This window comes from Mchenga conophoros, linkage group LG1 (assembly GCF_057382185.1).
Source record: "Mchenga conophoros isolate Kocher_MC1m ecotype Shallow Benthic linkage group LG1, M_conophoros_male_GT1.1, whole genome shotgun sequence".
NCBI lineage: Eukaryota > Metazoa > Chordata > Actinopteri > Cichliformes > Cichlidae > Mchenga > Mchenga conophoros.
Window position 1 is genome coordinate 12,966,334 of NC_140526.1, and position 19,930 is coordinate 12,986,263.

The 19,930-nt window shown below is 41.7% G+C and overlaps 1 protein-coding gene across 1 annotated transcript in view; it reads right to left on the reverse strand.

Annotated features, from left to right (window-relative positions):
- The window catches only part of sema4bb (sema domain, immunoglobulin domain (Ig), transmembrane domain (TM) and short cytoplasmic domain, (semaphorin) 4Bb), a 53,791-nt gene that overhangs the window by 15,739 nt on the left and 18,122 nt on the right, over positions 1-19,930 (reverse strand). Inside the window, exons 3-8 of the mRNA XM_085264176.1 lie at positions 7,403-7,563; positions 6,464-6,526; positions 5,887-5,985; positions 2,603-2,714; positions 2,089-2,205; positions 1,428-1,585 (exon numbers count right to left, since the gene is read on the reverse strand). Coding sequence (XP_085120302.1) covers positions 1,428-1,585; positions 2,089-2,205; positions 2,603-2,714; positions 5,887-5,985; positions 6,464-6,526; positions 7,403-7,563 — 710 coding nt within the window. The remainder of the gene's footprint in view (positions 1-1,427; positions 1,586-2,088; positions 2,206-2,602; positions 2,715-5,886; positions 5,986-6,463; positions 6,527-7,402; positions 7,564-19,930) is intronic.

Sequence of the window (19,930 nt, forward strand, 5' to 3'; positions counted from 1 at the left end):
TGCTTTAAGTGGTCCTATATTTCTTTATTTATACTGTTGGACAGCATAAACATAGCCGCCATTTTCAGGTCAGCGGCTATACAAGTAATCCCTGTGAATCACTGGCTCAGACTTTAGACTCCTCAATCTTGACGCGAGTGGATGCCCCTAATGTGGTCATCTCAGCCGCAGAAGCTCCACCCATCTGCTATTCAAACATCTGTTTGGGAAGGGCAGCCAATCAGCAGTAAGTTGACTTTAAGGAAAGATGGCCTTTAAAAAAAAAAAAAAGGGAGAGGAACTAAAGTAAAAATGTGGCGCTGTAAATAATCGGGCCACCTAAGATACAAAAAAAAGAAAGAAAAAAGAAAATGCAAATCCCTGTAAAATGGGTAATAAACCACAAGCAGCACTACCATATTGCTATAGAAGAGCTTCTACTCAAAAGACGTCAGAAAGTAAAAAGGGAGCTGCTGCATTCCTGTGAAATAATGGTGCTTTACAGAGCAGAGAAAGCTATTCTTCTGTCTCTATTGCACAGTTCATCTGCAGCAAGTTGCCACAGTCTGGGGGCACTTCTGTCAATTATTTCCATATATAGAACCCAGGAGGTGCTCTGCCGGCAGCACGAGGTGTCGCCGCACCGAGTTCCAGAGCCTAGTAGGACTAAGTCATTAAGCTGTCACTTAAGATTACATGCTGTCCCCACGATTACTCACATTACTGCCTCCATGAACAAGAGACATCAGTCAGGTAGGGACGCTGAGTGCATGTATATCATGCAGCTTCATAGCCTTTTAACTGATCTGACGACAGGTGAAAGGGAATGGAGTTTGTGGCTGATTACCCAGGCTGATCAACCAAACTGAACTCTTGAGGAGAGAAGTGGACGGAGGAGGAATGACGTCAATGGTTTAAATGATCCCAGTGAATTCTGCAGTTGCTACAGTTTGCATGCAAGAAAACAGGCCATATAGTAGGGTGGAAGAAGCATTTCATATTGCTGTGAAGCACTCTTGAATACTAATAATGCCTGCAAAGCTCAAAGGGCTGGCGGAGGAACGGCAAGGAGCTGGAGGGATGGACAAGTGCAGCTGACATTGTGAGGGAGATGGAAGGAGAGTGGGATATGACATTGCAGAGAAAGGGGAGGGAGGGAGCCTGAGACGAGGCAATGATTCAGGCAAGGGGAAACTATATCTGCTGAAAACATGCCTGTACAGTTAAATAGAGAAAAGTTTAAATGCACCAGTGACATGTTTCCATTGCAATTACTCAGGCATAATATACAGTTAATGTTACCTAATGTGCTTTGACATGGGAGTGTCCCATCTTGTTTTGAGGCAATTGTGCCAGGATTAAGGACAGGAAGCTTGAGCCCTGCTGTGCCTCATACTTTTGCATGATCATTTTGTGTAATTGCCTCACCCTTACCCCGTGTACATTACCTTACACACGCGAGCAATCCTCGACACTATGGTGTTGTCAAAGAAGTCAAATTCTTTTCCCGCCTCACTAAAGAAGAAGTAAATCTTGTCGTCGTCGCCCACAGAGTTGCCTATAGGCTGACTCTCCTCGATGTAAGCTGACCCAACAAAGACGGGATCTGTTAGAGATAGAAAAACACAAAAGCAAACGTGTGGTTAGACAGCTGCGTTGCACCTTTATAATCGACACAGGGAAACTCCCCCCCCCCCACTTTTTTCTGCCATGATAAATTTGGAAAAAGTCAGTGTCTGCACCAACAAGCTGTGATACAATCCTGCAAGGGAAGAGGAAACAGAATCCTCTTTATAATTGTACTCAGATGCCTCATCAGGAGCAGTCTGCATGAATTACCTAAAGATCAGAAGACAAGAGGAGTCTTAATTGTGCGCAAAGTGCAGCTTACTCTGGCGAAAGCAGTGGCAGCCGGATGAGGTTGTTTTGATGTGCATGTGCAACGGCTGATAGGCTGGGCTCCCGCAATCTACAAGCGCTTGTCTTTGCTCTCCGTCTGCATGCATTAGTGAATGTGCCTCGCTAATGATCGCTGCTTTTTGGAGCTTATCTGCAGTGGTCGGTACATAATGGAAGATTTGTGGAAGGAAAAAACACATGGGAGTTTACCTTGCAGCCATTTTAAGGAGTTCTCTGTCTTCAGAGCAGTTCCCTGACCCAAACTCTTGTAAATGACTGGTTCATTCCCTTGAAAGTTACTAACAGTACCAGTATATAATTCACCATCTGGAGGAGAACAAAGGAAGAGAAAGATTGAACTGAATTTGGAATCAATAAAAATAACACATGGCAAAGAAATAATAACAGGCTGGAGTTGAAGTCGGTAATAAAGTGAAATGTTAGCACATAACAGTCTGAGTGAGAATAGAAAAATCATTTCTCCTCTTCATATCCAGTTCAATTATTTACTAATTGCTTGTTAAAGAAGTTGAACAAAAACAATGTCTGCTGCTGTCTGGCTATTTATCAGAGAGTCTGACGCAGACAAACAACATTAGCAGGCACATCATGACTCATTACTGAATCAAAGATGGAGTTGCCATCAAAATAGTTTCAGAAACAGCTGCGCCCGCTTTCCCCGTCTAAAAGGAAGCCATTCATATAAGTGCGCATTAATACATACCAACAATGATGGCAGTTGATTTATACTCTGGATTAAAGGGGCAGCGACTGCGCCCATCTTCCATCATGACCTCGCCCTCTTCATCTCTCTCCAGTGTGAATGTTGACGTATTCTGGAGGCAGACACAAACAGCAAATGTCCCTGAGGCTCAGGCCAATTAAATTCTACTTATAGTAAAATGGTGAGTTAAAGTGAGCTCAGTGGTCTCAAGATCATTTTCTCCATCACAATACACGCTGACATTTTGGATGTTTGGTCGCTTGAAATCGCCGTCGGACCATTGACGGGCTGTCTGATTAATAGAAGGTTTCTTCTGTGTACCCTCTGTCACAAGCAAACAGGCTATTTCATTAGTATGAAAAGGAAAACTATATCTAATGTACCAACCAACTTTAAAGAAAGAGACAGTAAATCAAAAATCTCACAAAACTGGACAATAAAGGCATCTTACCAAAAGATTAACCTTCGTAGCAGAGTGCTGACATTTTATTGCCGTTGAGCTGTTGTCTAAAAAAAACATCACTGAGCTGCACTTTGCCTTCATTACTGTGAACACGGCTACCATACTTTATCCTCAGCTCTACTTCCATAAATATTCGCTAATCCCTTGCTCCAAATATTCCCTGAAACATTTCCGACATGGGTCGAGAGGCATGCTTTTCCAAATTCTGCAGTGACCAGCTATTCTGGCAAATTTTGCTTTAAAAACAAAAACCAAAAAACACAACATAAAATTTTGATTTACATCATAAGCAGGTACACGTGAATTTAGAGCCGTGTGCCAGAGATAGCAAAGGCAGAAAATCATTTTGACTCAAACACAAACGATTCATTTATTGTAGAAATATACTTTATTTATCCATCTTCCAGTATTTCTCATCATTTCTGATTTTAATTTCACAGTCTCTCCCAAAAATACTTGAATACTTAATACAAAAACAAAACCATAAATAATATGAAGAAGCTTCTCGGAGGAGAGGTGAAACCCTCAAGAAACTCCAACAAGTCCAGTTGCTTTTCTTTCCAACCTCTTAGAGAAACATAAATAATACACACGTGAAACAGTTACTGAACTTCCACTGAAGTCTGACTTCAACAAAACAAGCCTGTATCTTTTATATGTTTCAGTATTTTTAGTCCCATTTTGAGTTTCCACAGACATTTCTTTAAAACCCTCAGTCAAATAAGTCTAGAAACTCATCAAAGATCTTCTTCCAGTCACAGGTCACTGGAGAAAAATCTGTATTCCTGACTGGTTGGTGAGTGGTTTTCTGGAAGCTGCCAATTGCAAGCTAAAATTGTTTACCAAAAAACTGCTTAAGATTGCTTTGGCTGCTAGCAGGTTGTTGCAGTCGTCCTTAATTTGAATGGACTTGCCTGCAAACATTTCTCGAGTATAGTGAAACTCGAAAAAAATTCAATGCAAACCATGAATGGAGAATGTTCCCCTTCCCCTTGGCAGTTGGGCACTCACACTGGCCTTCAGGCTTATTTGACTGAGGCCTTATCAAAGAATGGTTTGGTATGAAAAACATACTGGTCAGACTCTGTTCCCAGTGCATGTATATTAAAAACTTCTGCAGCCAGCGAGACCGTGGATGCTTTTACAAGTTAAATAAGATGTCATCATGTTGTCCTGTTAGGAAGTGACTTTCAGTGATTGGACATGTCAAATTCCAATAGCCCATGAGGTCCAATCAAAATGGACAACTTTTGCTGTGGGTGATAGACACTGCACTGAATCAAAATGCAGTCAGTCTATCAGGCTTTAGCCGGTGCCTTTTCAAAAGCCTGACAAAGGGAGCGAGAACAGTGAATTACAAGAAAATATATGGAGGACAATTGACATTTCCACTGCTACACACTGTGGTCTGCTCTGTGTAAGGGAAAAAGTGACAGCATGTTGGCTAATCAGAAAGCGTGCATCGTGACGCTTTCATTTGAAGCGTTAGAATCACGTCCAACACTTGCACATGCATTTGGAAGACATGTCGATAAAACACTGAATAGCCTCAGACTTGTATCAAGAGCGCGTGGCATAAGTTTATGCACTAAATCTAAATGTAGCTGGTCCGTCAGACAGCATTCGGCCTTGTTTGTCTGAGCTTCTAGTCCTGTTTGATAAAGCTGACAGAGGGTATGAGGACACTGAATCACAGAATACATATATGGAGAGCAATTGCAGTTTCCACTGCTACACACTGGTCTGGCTAATCAAAGTGAGCTTCTCATGAGGTCTTCATTGTGAACAGTTTTAGAGCCTCGAGCACTCTGAGGTCTTAAGGCTGCAAAAGCTTGAGCTTAACTTTGTAATACATTTTTACACAGGAAGAGGATGGAAGATTTTCCATTCCCATCACTTCATTTATATAGTTTTAAAAAAGAGATTCCTCTGCTGCCACACAGCAAGAACAATTACATCTATCGTTAAAGCATTTAATGCACACATGGGAATAGGAGCATTGTCACAGGACACATAAATAATATATAAAGACAATTTGCAGTGATGATATTAATTTTAATCAAAAAGGACAGCACGGAGTTCCTCTGTTGCTGAGAAATATTCCCATGCTTCTTTATTATTAGATGTTGTTTTAATCTTAAGCTTGTTTAAACTTGTGTCTTTCATTTGATTGTTACTGTATCTTTTTGGCTGACCATAAAACGTTCTGTGAGAAGTGGTAAAAAAAGAAATAAATAAAACATCCCTCACTGGTAATACTATACATCTCAGATCGTCTGGCCGCGAGGAATGCCCTGGGTGACACACAGAGTTGTGGACTCCGTCAACAAGACGAGTGTTCACCCAGACCAACTCAGACTTGCTTGGAATCCCAGATCAGGGCCTAACGTCCTGCCAAGCGATCCTCAGTCTGAGACTCTGACGTCAAAGGGCAGAGTTTAATGCCCTGTTTTGAGAAGCTGCGCTGTTGCCAAACTCTACTGCCGGTTGCCATCACTCCAAAATGTACTCCTCTGCTAGATAAACAGACCTACTGCTTCCCCTCTATCTGGAAACCACACAGCTCGTGTACCCCCTGTTGACTTGTCTGGCTCAAGTGCCTCAACAGGATTTGGTAACGCTTGGATAACAACAGATCCAATACTGACATGGTGGATAAAGGGGGCTTGATTCCTAAAGAGTACCCCGAAAAAATATTTATAAAATTCAATCCTGTTCTTGTGAGAGGAGAGGAATGGAATAAATTAAGACTCGCTTTAATGATGGGAGAAAATCAAGTCTTGCAGGTGAACAATGGGTAGATTGAGAGGTCATTACTTACTATGTAGGCGCAGACAGGACTGAAGGCATAGGTGCCACACACATAGAGATGAGTGCTATTCAGCCGCAGAAGAATTTTGACGTAATTGAAGCAATCAGTCTGGAGAGAACAAATGGAGAGTGTGTCAGGTCCATAAAAATCACAAGAAATTCTGAGAATTGAATGTGATCTTCTCGAGAGCCCCTTAAAAATCTGCCTATAATACTCCTAATCATAAGCAAATCTTTCAGAGCAGGAAATGTAAATATTATTCGACAGAAACAGAAAAATATTCCTCCTCTCCTCAAATACTGCTGGGAAAACCTCACACACAGCACTTTGCCTGGTGAGTTTTTTGTATTACACAAACCAGAGATTTACACAGATTACTGAGGCTTGTCGCCCAGAGATACAACAGCTGGCATGACAACAAGGTAAGAGACAGACAGAAGAAGAAGAAAGAGCAATTCCCCAGTGAGCCTGCACACTTGATGAATCCATTTGTAACTGATGGAAAGGTTTGTCAACACACAGCTCCACCGTAATTTCTCCCCCCCTTACAACACTGCTCAAACAAACAGAAGAAAATGTCTCTCACCTCCAGGTTCTTCCCTTTGAAGCTACACTCGTCTCTTTTTCCGGCAGGAGTGCCCCATGTCAGCTGAAGCAGAGAAAGAAACCCTGAATAAGTCATGTGATAGATAGTGGAAACCCACAGATTCAGAGCCAATCTATAGAGAGCATATCCACTTCCACTGTACTAAAATGGGCTTCGATATGCATGGAGTGCTTTTAAGATCGTCCTCGATTGGTTGCTAAAATATTATTTTTACCTGATTTTAGAGAAGAGTTTGATTTTATGCTGAAATCCAAATGAAAACACTAGTGACATCATTTCATCTACTCTTAGAGAGAGGTCGACTTTGTCTATAAAAGAGTTCTGTTATTGTACGCTGACTGGTTAAGGACTAACGACAAGACGTACTCCCTTAATGGCACCCCCTGTCAAACAATAACTGTGGCAGATCAAACAAAACAGAAACTCAAATGTGTACATAAAGCTGTGCTTGTGTCTGACGCATCGGCCACTGCTCGCACAAACTGTGACGTCTGCACATCACCATAACTGTTTATGTTTGTGCTCAAAGTTTTTATGACTCGCTGCAGTCGTCTAAACTGTGAGCGTCGCTGCTCTGAGAAAAGTCACCGATTCATGGCAACAGAAGTCCAAATAGTAAAGAGACTGAGCAGGTGTTTCCACACTTTTTTTTAAAACTTTAAATTTAACTTTATCTACTCTCTTGACTATATTAAAAAAATATGGTGAAAATTGCCAGGATTTATTTATTTAACACCATCGGCCTACAGCTCAAATTAATGACAAGTCCATAAAGTGGTAATTCAGAGCTTTAGATATTCTCCCTGAACTATCTACCAGCAAAGTTTGTCACATGTGCGAGCCTGGTGAACCAGCAATTCGTGTTTTAAACATGCAATTTGGACTCGGATGAGGCATTTGGCATTTTGTTACACTCACGTTCTTCTGCAGCTTGATTTTGCTGATGTCTGAGAGGCTGAGGGCGAACAGTGCCTCCCTGGCTCCCACATACAGCATGTCGTCTTCCTGGCTGAGCAGCAGAGAGGTGTAATTAAAGACGCCGTTTGCCGAGAACCTCTTAGCTGATCTTTCCTTTGCATCTGGAAAAAGACGACACACACACACACACACACACACACACACACACACACACACACACACACACACACACACACACACACACACACACACACACACACACACACACACACACACACACACCAGAAAGGAACAGATTAGTACAGAACATGTCCTGATGCTCAAAGCACAGAAAAAAAGATGACTGATCTGATTTTATTTTAAGGAGGGGGGCTTTTAAGTCCATGCACTCAGTAGCACTTAATCATGGACACCTGTTTAACCCAGAACTGTCAGTCAACCCCTGCAGAACACCATGACATGTATCCCGCTTTTCTGCAGGCCTCTGACATTCAAATTCCAACCTGAGATGAGCAGAAGACAACTGTTCCTTAAGCTGACAGGAACTTCTGTTTTAGCACTCCAAAAAACTGAGAATCTCAAGGTTACATAAAGAACCACAAACCAAAACTACAGCCAACACTTGCTTGCGAGATTCAGTCAAATTAATTTTATGACACACAACGTGAACTCTTATCAAACCCGTCTTCCTTGAGCCTCACTCTTGGAGGCGGCAGTCTTCTTCGCTTCTTTAGTCGCAGCCACCAGCTTCTCCATGAGAAGACACACACCACTGAGCCACGTCTACGCTTCTCTGTGCTGGCCGACCCCCTTTTCGTTCGAATCATTACTGGCAGCAGGGTAAAAGCTTCCTTTGCTCAACACTAATCTAAATCTCCCTGATTCTGCAGCTTCTTCAAAAAGATCTCTTAAGCAGTGGGCCAGAAGTCAAATGAGCTACTTTTTCCCCACATTGCTCGATTTCCTGCAGCTTCAAATGATTCTTCTGATTAAATACAGACTTTATGTACACATTGCTCCTTTTATAGCATTTCCCTTAGCATCACAGAGGACTCAGTGTTCTCAATAGTGGCATCAGAAGCTTTTTACTGCTTTCTACTGTGAAGAGGATTGGATTCATTTTTGGAGACAGCTTTTATAGGCAGCGGGAGGTCTGACAATTGGTCACTTTTCGCTTGGACTAACCGTATAATACACTTCAAACAGACCAAATATAAAAGCAAAACAAAACCCAATAAAGCGTTTTATTCAAGACTTTCAGGGTTTGGACAAATCACAATCAAGTGGGGCCCATCTTTTTGTAGATGAATGTTATTGCGTCATATTTGACATTCGTTTTCTCAGCTCAGAAAAGCTGACCAAGTGCGTGTAATATAAGATCAGTGCATTCTCTGCCTACACGCATCCCACTCTTTGCAGCTTTTGACCATCTTTGTAAATGTTTATCTCTTGCCTCCCGTTCCAAACATATTAAAACACACTCTGTGTCCTTTGCGAGCCAAAACACTGGAGGTCACGGACTCCATTTGCTTGTCCAAATAAGATTACTGGCTCGAATCTGAGGTCGTAAACACTAATATTTGCTGCTGTTAAACCATTTACAGCCTTTTCCACATGTATAACCAGTAAGCTGGATTCAAATTTAGACACTTCTGACAGAAAGAAAAAAAAAAAAAAAAGACACCAGCAAGAAGTTTTCCCTCAACACTACCAGGTGGTGCATTGGCCCATAATGCAAATGGAGCTGATAAAGCTGCAATAAATGTTTACAACCCTACAACCCATGACTTAAACTTTTCAATATGCTCACAAACAAATGGTTCATCTAACACTCAAGGCACTTTGGCAGATGATGGTCTTCCCCTTGTGGGAGTGAAAGCCAGCTGCACAAGCCACATCTTGTCCACAATCAATGTTTAGGCTCTTTCTGCTGTTACAGTGCTCGTTCTGTTGAAAACATTGTGACATCTGGAGTCAATGGAGACCAGGGTCCCATCATTAAAATTATGGGGAGGGGATACAAAATAATTATAATAATAAAGCATATTTCCTATAGTCATGCAGGTGTCCTTCTGGACAGGAAGAAATTGAATTTTTCCTGTAAAGAGAACGAAAAACTGGTTTTATTTCAGGGTAAATTAAATGTGCTAAAATATCCTTAAATGCTCATAAAGTGAGGTACACTCAGTCCCAGCAGACCCTGCAGACAAAGGAGTGCAATGTCTCCTCTCAACAGGGGGACATATCATAGATTGCGATTGTCAGGATTCCCCTGGGTTTTGGACATTCACTAGAACCAAAAAACAGCCTTTCCACCGCATATTAAAACTCCCTGACATAAATCACAGTGACAATCTCTTAGACAGACAATGGAATAATGAGCAAGGGGGAGGGCAAAGTCATGAAACTTTTACTCTGGAAGCAGGATGAGGCAACTTAGCAGGAGGTTGGGTTTGAGGTTGGGGTACTGAGTGGGAGTTGTAACCAGGAAGACTGGATTGAGATGTTGAACTATGAAGAAACATGCAGACGGAGGAAAGAGAGCTTATTTTCAAAGCACTTTGAGATGGATTTCTGATAAGAGCAGAAGGTCAAATAGTAACAAATGTCAGAGTTGTGTCAAGCTGCAGGGATTTCAGAAAGAAAAACCAAAGCTCCTCCCTTCAGAGGCTGGTTTTTGAGGGAGATTTCTGAAGTTTATGATGCAGTAGATCGCTTGTGTGTTTTGACATGATTGCAGCAGAACACCGGGCATCCACAGACAGCAGCAGCAACTGCAGGTCATTTCACAGCCAGGCTCCAGTTCCATTCATCACCCGCTTGTTTAATCAGCTGGCTGTCACCAAGTGAGGCCATCAACCTCTGCCAATGGTCATCACATCACACCTACCAGCAATATAACTGTTTTATTCCTGGTGTTAACATGCTGAATTAGTTAGCAGGTTCTCTGAATTCCAACATGGAAGTCAAATAAGGTGATTTGCCTGAATTCTCCATGGTTATGGAGAGTGCAGAACAAGGTCTGCATGCAGCACTAACACAGCATCCAAGAGCCCGATGTCTCGTCTCCACTGAGACTTAATCACCTCCCAGTTATTAATTATGTGGAATTCAATTTTGCAAGCGTATTAAATGTATTTATTCACTGTGATTTTCTTCATTTCGCTGGAGTTAGAGATGGCAGGAAGAAATCAGATCACAGAGGATTTCAGCAAACAGATGCTTTGTGATTACGGAACTGTTTACTTGAGAGTCAGGGAATCAAACTAATTCTGTGTGCACACAATGAGTGGCTACATACGTCATGAATTTAAGAAGAGATTTGTAAGCCAGCCAATGCAAATGCATATCCTCCTATTTTTCATATATTAAATATGTTTATGGAGGGGATTTAATATATTCTAATATGTATATAAGCCTATAGATATGAATTCCAGTGTGCACAACAGAGCCTAAAATGCGATGTGTGTATGTGAATGTTGCAATGTGAGCAGTGTTTACTGGTTCCAATAAGTGCTTGTCTGCTTGGAGGAAAAGCTGAAAAGGCAAGTAGTACTGGAGCATAGCCCCCCCAAAAAATACCTATATTATATACATAGCTATTGAGACATCACCTCTGATTTCTATAGTCCAATTTTGAACCCTTGAGATGCTGTTTCTAATGTCATCATTGTGGTTGCAAGGAAGTGGATGTCACAAGGAGGGGTGCGTTTGACCGTGTTCCTCATTGGCTAATGGATTTCAGGCACTTCTGAGTTGGCTTCAAAAGCCCATTGGTCTGCCAGGATTTAAATATGCTGGCCTGCTTTGACCCACCACCACGGGTGGTGCTAGTCGTTAGCTGTCTGTTACTTTGATGGGTTTCTAGCGCTAGGAGAGACTAGGAGGTGACCTTTTTTGATGTGTGTGACTTTGCGCTTTTTCAGTGTAAGCATCAGACAAAAATCATCATTTACTGTGTAGTTAAATGTAATTAAGTTACTTAGCACTAATGCATACGTCTGTGGATGCACTTTTCTAACTAAGCTAGCCAGTGTTCGCTCATAACTTCATGATTACCTTTAACTCAAACGTGACTTCTGGCTTAAAGAAAAAAAAAAAAAGCATGGTAACATAAACTCAAAGCTTCAGCAGAGCACACACCAGTTGGTGGAGGTCACAACATATGTCCGTTTTTTGTATACAGCCCATTACCTTTTATTTCCTTGTTTACAGCCTTTATGTGGTAAGCCAAGTGGTGCTGCAGCTGGCTGAAGGTCATATTTATAATGCACACATGAGAAAAATCAATCTGCTCATGCAACTTTCAGAAATAAACTTTCAGAAGTACAGTTCTAAAAAAGGTTCATCTGTTCTTTTAACAGGAACCCAGACCTTGAGAAAAACAAAAGGAATACAGTAGGATTTACTTTCCTCTGAATCCCTTTATTCACATCACAGCTGCGCAAGTTCAGTGGGTGCTTACTCACCATCGAGGTAACTAAGATATCCTCAGGGCGCCAGCTTGCAGATGTAGTGTTACTGAGAAATACTATTCATGGTAGCACTTTGGCAGGAATCACATTTAAAGAGGGGGGGGGGGGGAGAAAAATGGCACAGGATAAATTTTTTTCAAAAGGTTTAATGGGAGATTTTAGGGCGGGGTATACGCCTGCCAGAACACTGAGTGTAAACATGCCCCAGATTTACTATAGCAGCATGAGCCAAGTCACAAGGCACAAGGGGGCAATGGGGACAAAGGGGCTCGCTTGCAGCTAGGATGAGAAAACCAAAAGGAGGAGAGGGTAACAAAGCTGATATCAATCTCAGACAGAGCTTGGCTTATCTTGCATGCAAGGCACCAATTTATATATTTAAAGAAAAAAAGCAAAGCAAAACAAACACTATCTCTGCCCTCAGCTAAATAAAGCTACACAAGAGTGCACAGCTTCAAGGCTCTCTGTTTGACATGATTTGACAAAGGGTTTGATAGCAGTGCTGGAGCTGACAGAAGCCGACAGAAGTCGCTTCAAGGTCATCTGAGCTCTGCTGCTCCCGATGCTTAGGCGAAGTGATGTTATTTCATCGCCGGTGACTACTGGCAACCAAAAGCAGAGCGGCTCCGATCTGATCTCTACTGCTGTAGTTTACCTGCCAAGTCAGCACAGAAACAGTTTGTCTGCACAGTCGGACCTCTGATGAGGAGACAAAGTGTGTTAGAGGAGCAGGGGGTACTAACTGGGAAACACCACAGGAAAATAAAAATGACTAGGGCTATCCGAGTAGATTCTGTTTCCGTTAAAGAAACGTGACGCCAATTCTGGGAGATATTGCAGTTCTGCACTTCTTCAATGTCACGTGTATGTGGCAGGTTTGCAAACAGCATCTTTAACCAAGTAGTGTCTAAAAGATATTCCTTTTAAAATGAAAAGTCAAGAAAAAAGAAAAATTGACTTTACTGGATGGGAAATAAAGCTGACAGTACTGAACTCTACAGTATCCACAAAGCCAGGCCATGAGGCTTACTTGTACTGTGGTGTTTGTAATAACGGCTTTGCTGCACTTGTAGATGTGTGAGTGAATATGCTGTCTGGTCTGCTCATGTCTTAATGTGTGTGTGTGAGTGTGTGCATGTCATACTGAGAGACAGCTGGGCCTTGCAGATAATAACCAGAGCCTGACAGTGTGCAAGTCCAGTGTTTGTTTGCATGTGAGGATTATGCTTTTTTTTTTTTTTTTTTTTTAAATGGAGAAAAAAAAAAAAAGTGTTAATAATGCCATATGGTTACAGGTGCATAAATACATCGGAGCAGCAACAGAAAACCGTGCAACGGCAGAATGTTTGTTTGAAATGTGTGTAGCCTACAAGCCATGCAATTCTTGAAAAAGCTTCCTTCACCAGCTGAAGAAGAAAACATCTGTCCAACACATATGTAACAAGGATGAGGTCAGTGCATAAAGCACAGCATGGCTCTAAAAGCAGAGGAGCTGACAGAGACAGCATGCCCTGTAATTAAAGGCTCTTAGGTGTCATCCTGATGCACTCAGAACTGGCATGCGCCCGCCCAACACTCAGACCAGCAAGGCGATGTGGCGCAGTGTTCCATCACAGCTGAAAGCTTACAAAATCCTGATGATGAGGTATCTGAGTGAGTTATTCAAACACAGACCTTGAAACTCAGAGAGGGAGAGAGGAGGAGACAAACATTTGGCATCATTTTCCTCACTCAATTCAAAGCAGACGTGCCTGTGCTTGTCGTGTGTGGTGCCTTTTCAAACACTCCTCCTCCATCCTCTTTAGTGGGGGTGGGCAATACCACCACATTTAAGATATTAACAATAAACTCCTGCAGTGTTTACAGTTTGCCTGCTTGCTTTAGCTCCAAGGGCACATTTGGTTCAAGTTCTGTATGGCACAAGTGGGTGGTGGGCCATTAGCTACTCTGTGTCAACAGGAAAAAGTAATACTTATCATAGCGATGTAATGTTTCAACAAAAACAAGTGCTCCTATAATTTGAAGAAACAGATGGGAAAACTAGTTTTAGACTCCAATAGGTGTGAAATCTCCGCAAGTGCTAAGAGTTGCTATTGCAGACAAGTGACGCCAAGATGTAACAGTAGCACAAATGCACATACCCCTGTATTTATGTGCCAAGAACTAAAATGTGTGATGAATCTGTTTAAGAATTCACTGAATTCAATACTGAGACTTTCTCGCAGTAGTATCAGTGATTGAGGGAATTAAGCCCACCTCTATTCTACAGATTTTAAAGCTGTAACAGGCTGATGTGATTCATATGATGTGAAGCAGGTATAAATGTTTCATATTGCCCAGCATTAAAGCACAAAAGAGGCTAATGGGAAGGCCAATTTGCCAGGTGTTTCAGGAGGGCACTGAAGAGTTAACATCCTGAATTGATGCTTGATGAAAAGTCCTGAGAAAAATTAGGGAACTGCATTAATATTTGGAGGAGCTAATTAGCTACACAAAAATTTGTGGCGAAGTAATTGCCGTTAAAATATTTAATGAAATAAGAAAACAAAAAAACAAAAACAAAACAAAAAACAGGTAATGGTAATCAATCCAACCACTGTCATTTTTGCTTGTGCTAAAGAGGTTCACTTACACTCCCTTCTATAGACGGGAGTGCTAACTGAATTGCTTGATAACTATGACCCACCCAATTGGATTTGAATAGGGGGGGAACAAAGAGTCATGCAAGTCCATAGCACAAATGTCCAAATCTAGCTGGCTTGCAACACTTACAGCTTAGTTTCTGCTGGAGTTAGAATCCCATCAAAGTACATGTTGATGGGCACCAGTGGAACTGCTCTCAGTTTACAAAGTACACACACTTAGGACTGGCATGTGCTGAAAGTCTTTTAGAGTGCTACGACAGCATAAACACAACCTGGTGAGTGCGTACATGTGTGCATGCATGTCTCTGGAGAGGCTCTTGATGAGAAGAGCAGGCTGGAGTCGCACAGAGTCTCATGCTCTCCACTCATCCACCACATAGTGACCAAGGATGAGAAGTGGTTCAAGCACACTGGTTTACACTAATGGCTTTTCACCCACACACTCAGACACACCTTGGATGAAGGGCTGCATGCTTTTCCTCTTGCTCTTCTACCGTCATGTTTGTTTCTAATAGCCCTGCTGATATCAGAAGCCTGGTGAGTTCAGGATCAGCTGCACTAGTCTCCACACTTGAGCATAAGGGTTACATTGACCTGCCATGGTTCAAAAGCATCACAACCTAAAGACTGATAAAGTGGCTGATTTTTTTTTTTTTTTTTTTTAAAAAGCAAACTATTAAAAGAAAGGAGAAAAAAAAAAAAGAAAAAAGTGACTTTATCACAGAAAACACAGAAGATATGCAGTGAGACACTGCACTGGAGGACACACGTGAGTCTCTTTTCCACACACATCCACTATAGCAGGAGTAAAATGCATATGGAGTGCATTAAATACTGGAAGCAAGTCAGGAAAGTTCAGACTTCTAATGAAAGATACATGAGACGGCTGCTTTTAACCATTTCAGTACAGCCTAAACTGAAAGGTAAAATCCAAAGAGTTTCCTGAAAAGTGCAAGAGTAGACACCTTTTTTTTTTTTTAATAAAGTGCACTGCATTCTGAAATGTTGGTGCTGTTATATGAATCAGTTCTGGCATATAATCATATCACCATATGGACACCAGGTTTTAATGCAATTTATTCAAAGTACTTTTTTCCAGAGGGAAAAAAACCCAACAACCAGAACACATGTGCAATTCAATAGTGAGGAAAAAAGTGTTGCTATTCAAGTGGCTTTAAGCACAAAAAAAAGAAAAAAAAAAAAGAAAAAAGAAAAGATGTCAGAAGTTCCACAAATTTCAAGTCATCGTCAGCAGAATCCATAGGAAGTCAAACAGTCATGGTCTCTGCTAGAGAAGGGCAAACCTGCTCTGAGCTAGCCATTATGTACAGTTAGACCATTACAGACACAAGTGTAAACAATAGAGCCAGCAGAGAAGTAAATCTCCTCGTGATGCAGCAGGTTTAAAGGAGTTGCGATTTGAAGTCATTTCTTGTAAACCAAACATTTCATGGCCTTCAGGCATTCGTCACACTGCAGTTTGTGGTGCATTTTAATAAGTCAGTTGTGTTGCTTTCCGTGCAGACACAACTCTACTTGTTGCGTAGGATTTGTTCTTGGTTAACATCACTTGCCCTAAATCCAAAGCATTTCCGAACAGATGATCTGCTTCAGAGGACGAGCTCTCTGCATTATGCTGTGCAAGACCTTTGATTTTTGGTGAATACTTGTCTTAACGTAGTGTTACTTGTAAGACACTGCAAGCCATGCGGTGCATGATTGGCATTAGATGGTGATTTGTGAGGTCCAATATCACATGCAATATCATGTGATAAAATTGTGATGAAGATTAAAATGTAATTAATTGTGCAGCCCTACCTTAAGGTGGGTCTACATTCTACTAGGTAGCAATCCTGAAAGAAACATTTTGAAAACAATGAACGGCATTATTTCATTTCATTTCTCAAATGCCAAATAGCTGGAACGGTTGTTTAGGAAGAAAAACTCATGAAAAACTCAAGTGTTTACAAAAGATGTAAAACCTTTCATTAATAAGCAGAACGTGTATAAAGACAAATGACATCCCGTTTGTTTCAAGCTATTTAGTCTGTGTTTTATTTTCAGGACCGTTTGCTGTGTCTGTCCATTTTTTCCTATGGAATGAGTTGTTTTTACTGCAAATTGTCATGCATGGACAATGAGCAGTAAATTGTTGTTGGGCGTCTTATTTCCCCCAGTGGTTTTCCTTTTTGTTTGTTTTGTCATTCTCGTTTTAAATAAATAAATAAATTCTTGAAAGAATGCCTTTTTGACAGAAGTGTGTGCAAAAGCCATTTGTTCTCAGACAAGTCCACTACAATGCAGATTCAGCGCCACAGAAACCAAATTAAAGCTTTTTCATGTTACAGTCGAACAAGAAAAAGCCTTTTTGTGTTACAGCAATGGAAAAACTCAGAACCTCTGCTGTTAACTTTTTAATAGTGATTAGGCTAACCAAATGTACACTCCAGCACAGCAATCCAAAAATTGCCTAATGACACTCTTTAACCTCACATTCCTTGCTGTCCATCTAAATTATTCACTACGACCATCATTTCGCGCTGCTTGCTATTTCCCTTAAATCAAATGTTCCTAATCGAAATTTGAAAGTTTAAACTTTTCTGTACATTCTCTGGACCGTGCGAGTGATGAGTCCATTAAAACATCTGAAAGAGACAGGGTTGATGTGCTGCAATTACCTTCCATTGTTGTGGCCGTTATGGTTTTTGTATGCAGGCACTTGTGAGTGCCACCTCTGCTGGAAGCCACAGACCGCTTTTCTTTCAGGATCAGTGGGCGTGTCCTTGCTGGGTTTTAGGTGGCCATTGGAGCATGTCTAAAACCTCACCAGCCTTTGCTCTGAACAACCACCCCCAGCCCCCCAGCCCCACCCCTTCTTGCTGCCCCTCCTCTGTTTTTGAACCACGATCCACACACTGCCAAGGTCAGTGGATTAGCATGCATGAGAGAAAGCGGACAATATTCGCCTAACATAAACCAAACGTACACAAGAAAGGACACTGTGTACACAGAGCATACACAGCATGCTCTGTAGCTTGGCTTAAATGGGCATTTTCATTTGCTCCTCTAAAAGTGTTAAAGCTGATCTGATCTGTGCCCTTCGTTTTACACAGTCTATACTGCTGCACATGAAAACACTAATGACAGAAAGCAGTAACTGACAGACTCTCTAGATGCTACTTGTGTTCAGAGCTTGATTATGTATCTTTTGTTTTAGAACCTTTCTTCCAGATTCCCTCTTAACATTATCACAGTAAAAGCAGATCTTCCCGTTGTAGGTAAAAAAACATTCAGGAATCGTAGGAAACTTACACATTAGATTTAAATATAGCAGCAAGAATTGATTTGAACTCATCTGTGTTGTGTCTTGTGCCTTAAACCAACTAGAAACTAAAAAGCAGCAATAAAAAGGGAACAAAGAAATGGGTGGAGGGAGGCGATCACCACCTAATCACATTAAAACGCACCACTGAAGTACTGTGCTTAATGTAGAACACAATTATCTGGCATTTAGAGAGCTTGTTCAATCTGTACAAAAATCCACTCAAATGTAAAAGCACGTTTTTCCTTCAGTGTGAGTAAGGCTACAATGTTTTCTCTGCAGTCGCATTATCCCTAACAGACAGACACTGCTATGAGGCAATCATTTCAAGCATCTCTAAGCATATTTCTTTAAGGTTAAATTATTGATTCAAGAGGAAGATGATTAACAGCACTAAAACGATGATATTCAATTTAGTTCCCCAAATAATTAAACTGTGGTGGCGGTAGGGGTACAGGGTGTGTTTGGGCACACATGGACACAAAAGCAAGCACAACCACACAATCTTAAGATACCATATACTTTTGTTACCGACTTGGTTCATAACCTTTATGGACAGACTTTCTAGGCACAGCCAAGCAGCAGATGGTTACCAGTTTGGTGACCTCAGGATTACCTCTGCCTTTTGCGGATGATTTCTTCTGGATTCATCAGTAGCTGACCTCAGCATGCATTGGAGCAAACTGCATCCGAGTGTGAAATAACAGGAATGTGAATTAGCATCTCCAAGTCTGGTGCCAGAAGAAGGTGATGTGCCCACTCCGGGTCAAGGCAGATTGCTACTCCAATGGTAGCAGTTCAAGTATCCTGGGGACTTCTTTACAACAGAGTAGAGTAAAGCAGTAAATGCAAACATTGGCATGGATTGGTAGTGATGTGGATTCTATATCAGTCTGTTATGGTAAAGAGAGCTGAGTGTGACAGCAACGCTGCTGATTTACCAGTCAATCTACGTTACAACTTTAATCTATAACCATGAGCAGTGGTTGCAAGCGGCTGAAACGACCTTCCTTTGTAGGGTGTTGTGGAAAAGGAGCTTTATGGGAGCTCTCCTAGTACCTTCACAGCTCAGTTTAACTCAACTTGGATTTTAAGCTTTTTCAATTAGGTTGTAGGACCTGGTACCGGGTGCTTTTTGTTGTATCTACTTAGACGGTTTCCACTTAATCTGAAATGATCCAAAAATGAAGCGTTGGACTGTATGCCACCGGTGGCCAGACAGTGACAAATTTTGATGACTCATGAGGGTGGCTCCTCACAAAAATCCGCCAATTTTGAAACATGGCAATGAAGTAAATGACTAAATAAAAAACAAAAAAAAAAAAAAAAACAACGTGGTCCTTGTCTAACAAAAAGCCACGCACCGAGCAGCAGAATACCATATCTCAACTTCCACTGTTGTGCAGTTTGTGTCGCATACAAATGATGTCATTTGCTATAACAAGTCCACACACATTAGTACTCAATTGTAATGAGAAACAACTGAAACCCCGTACTTTTAAGTTGACTAGGTACTAGTGGAAAAGGTCTATTAGAGAAAGGGTGAAGCGTTTGGTCATTCGGGAGGGGCTCAGAGTAGATCTGCTACCCCTCTACATTGAAAGAAGCCAGCTGATGTGGTTTGGGCGTGTCCTACTGGCGACAAGCCCAGAACACCCTGGGGGGATTACTTTGTGGTCTAGGAAAGCCTCTATGTCCCTTGGAAGAGCTAGAGGTGGCCAGGGAGAGGGAGGTCCAGGCAACTCTGCTTTCAGGGGTGGCGGTCTAAGCAGAGAAGTGGCAGAAAATGGATGTAGAGGTGGATACTACTCTCCAGCAAGTTCCTCATCCTGTGGACGGAAACTTTACGGTCTCCACAGCGGCAAAAGCCCTTCTGCTGCAGTCTTAGTGAGCTCAACTTAAGCCCCTTTTCCATTAGTACCTACTCTGTCCTACTTGTCACAACTCTACTCGGATTGACTAGTTTTCCATTACAATCGTGTCCCACCTAATGTTTGCCGTTGTTGTCACAGCAACACAGCTGAGCGTCCCGTGACGCAATTAGTATGCAACACAAATGCTACAACAAAGGTGGACGTCGAGGCAA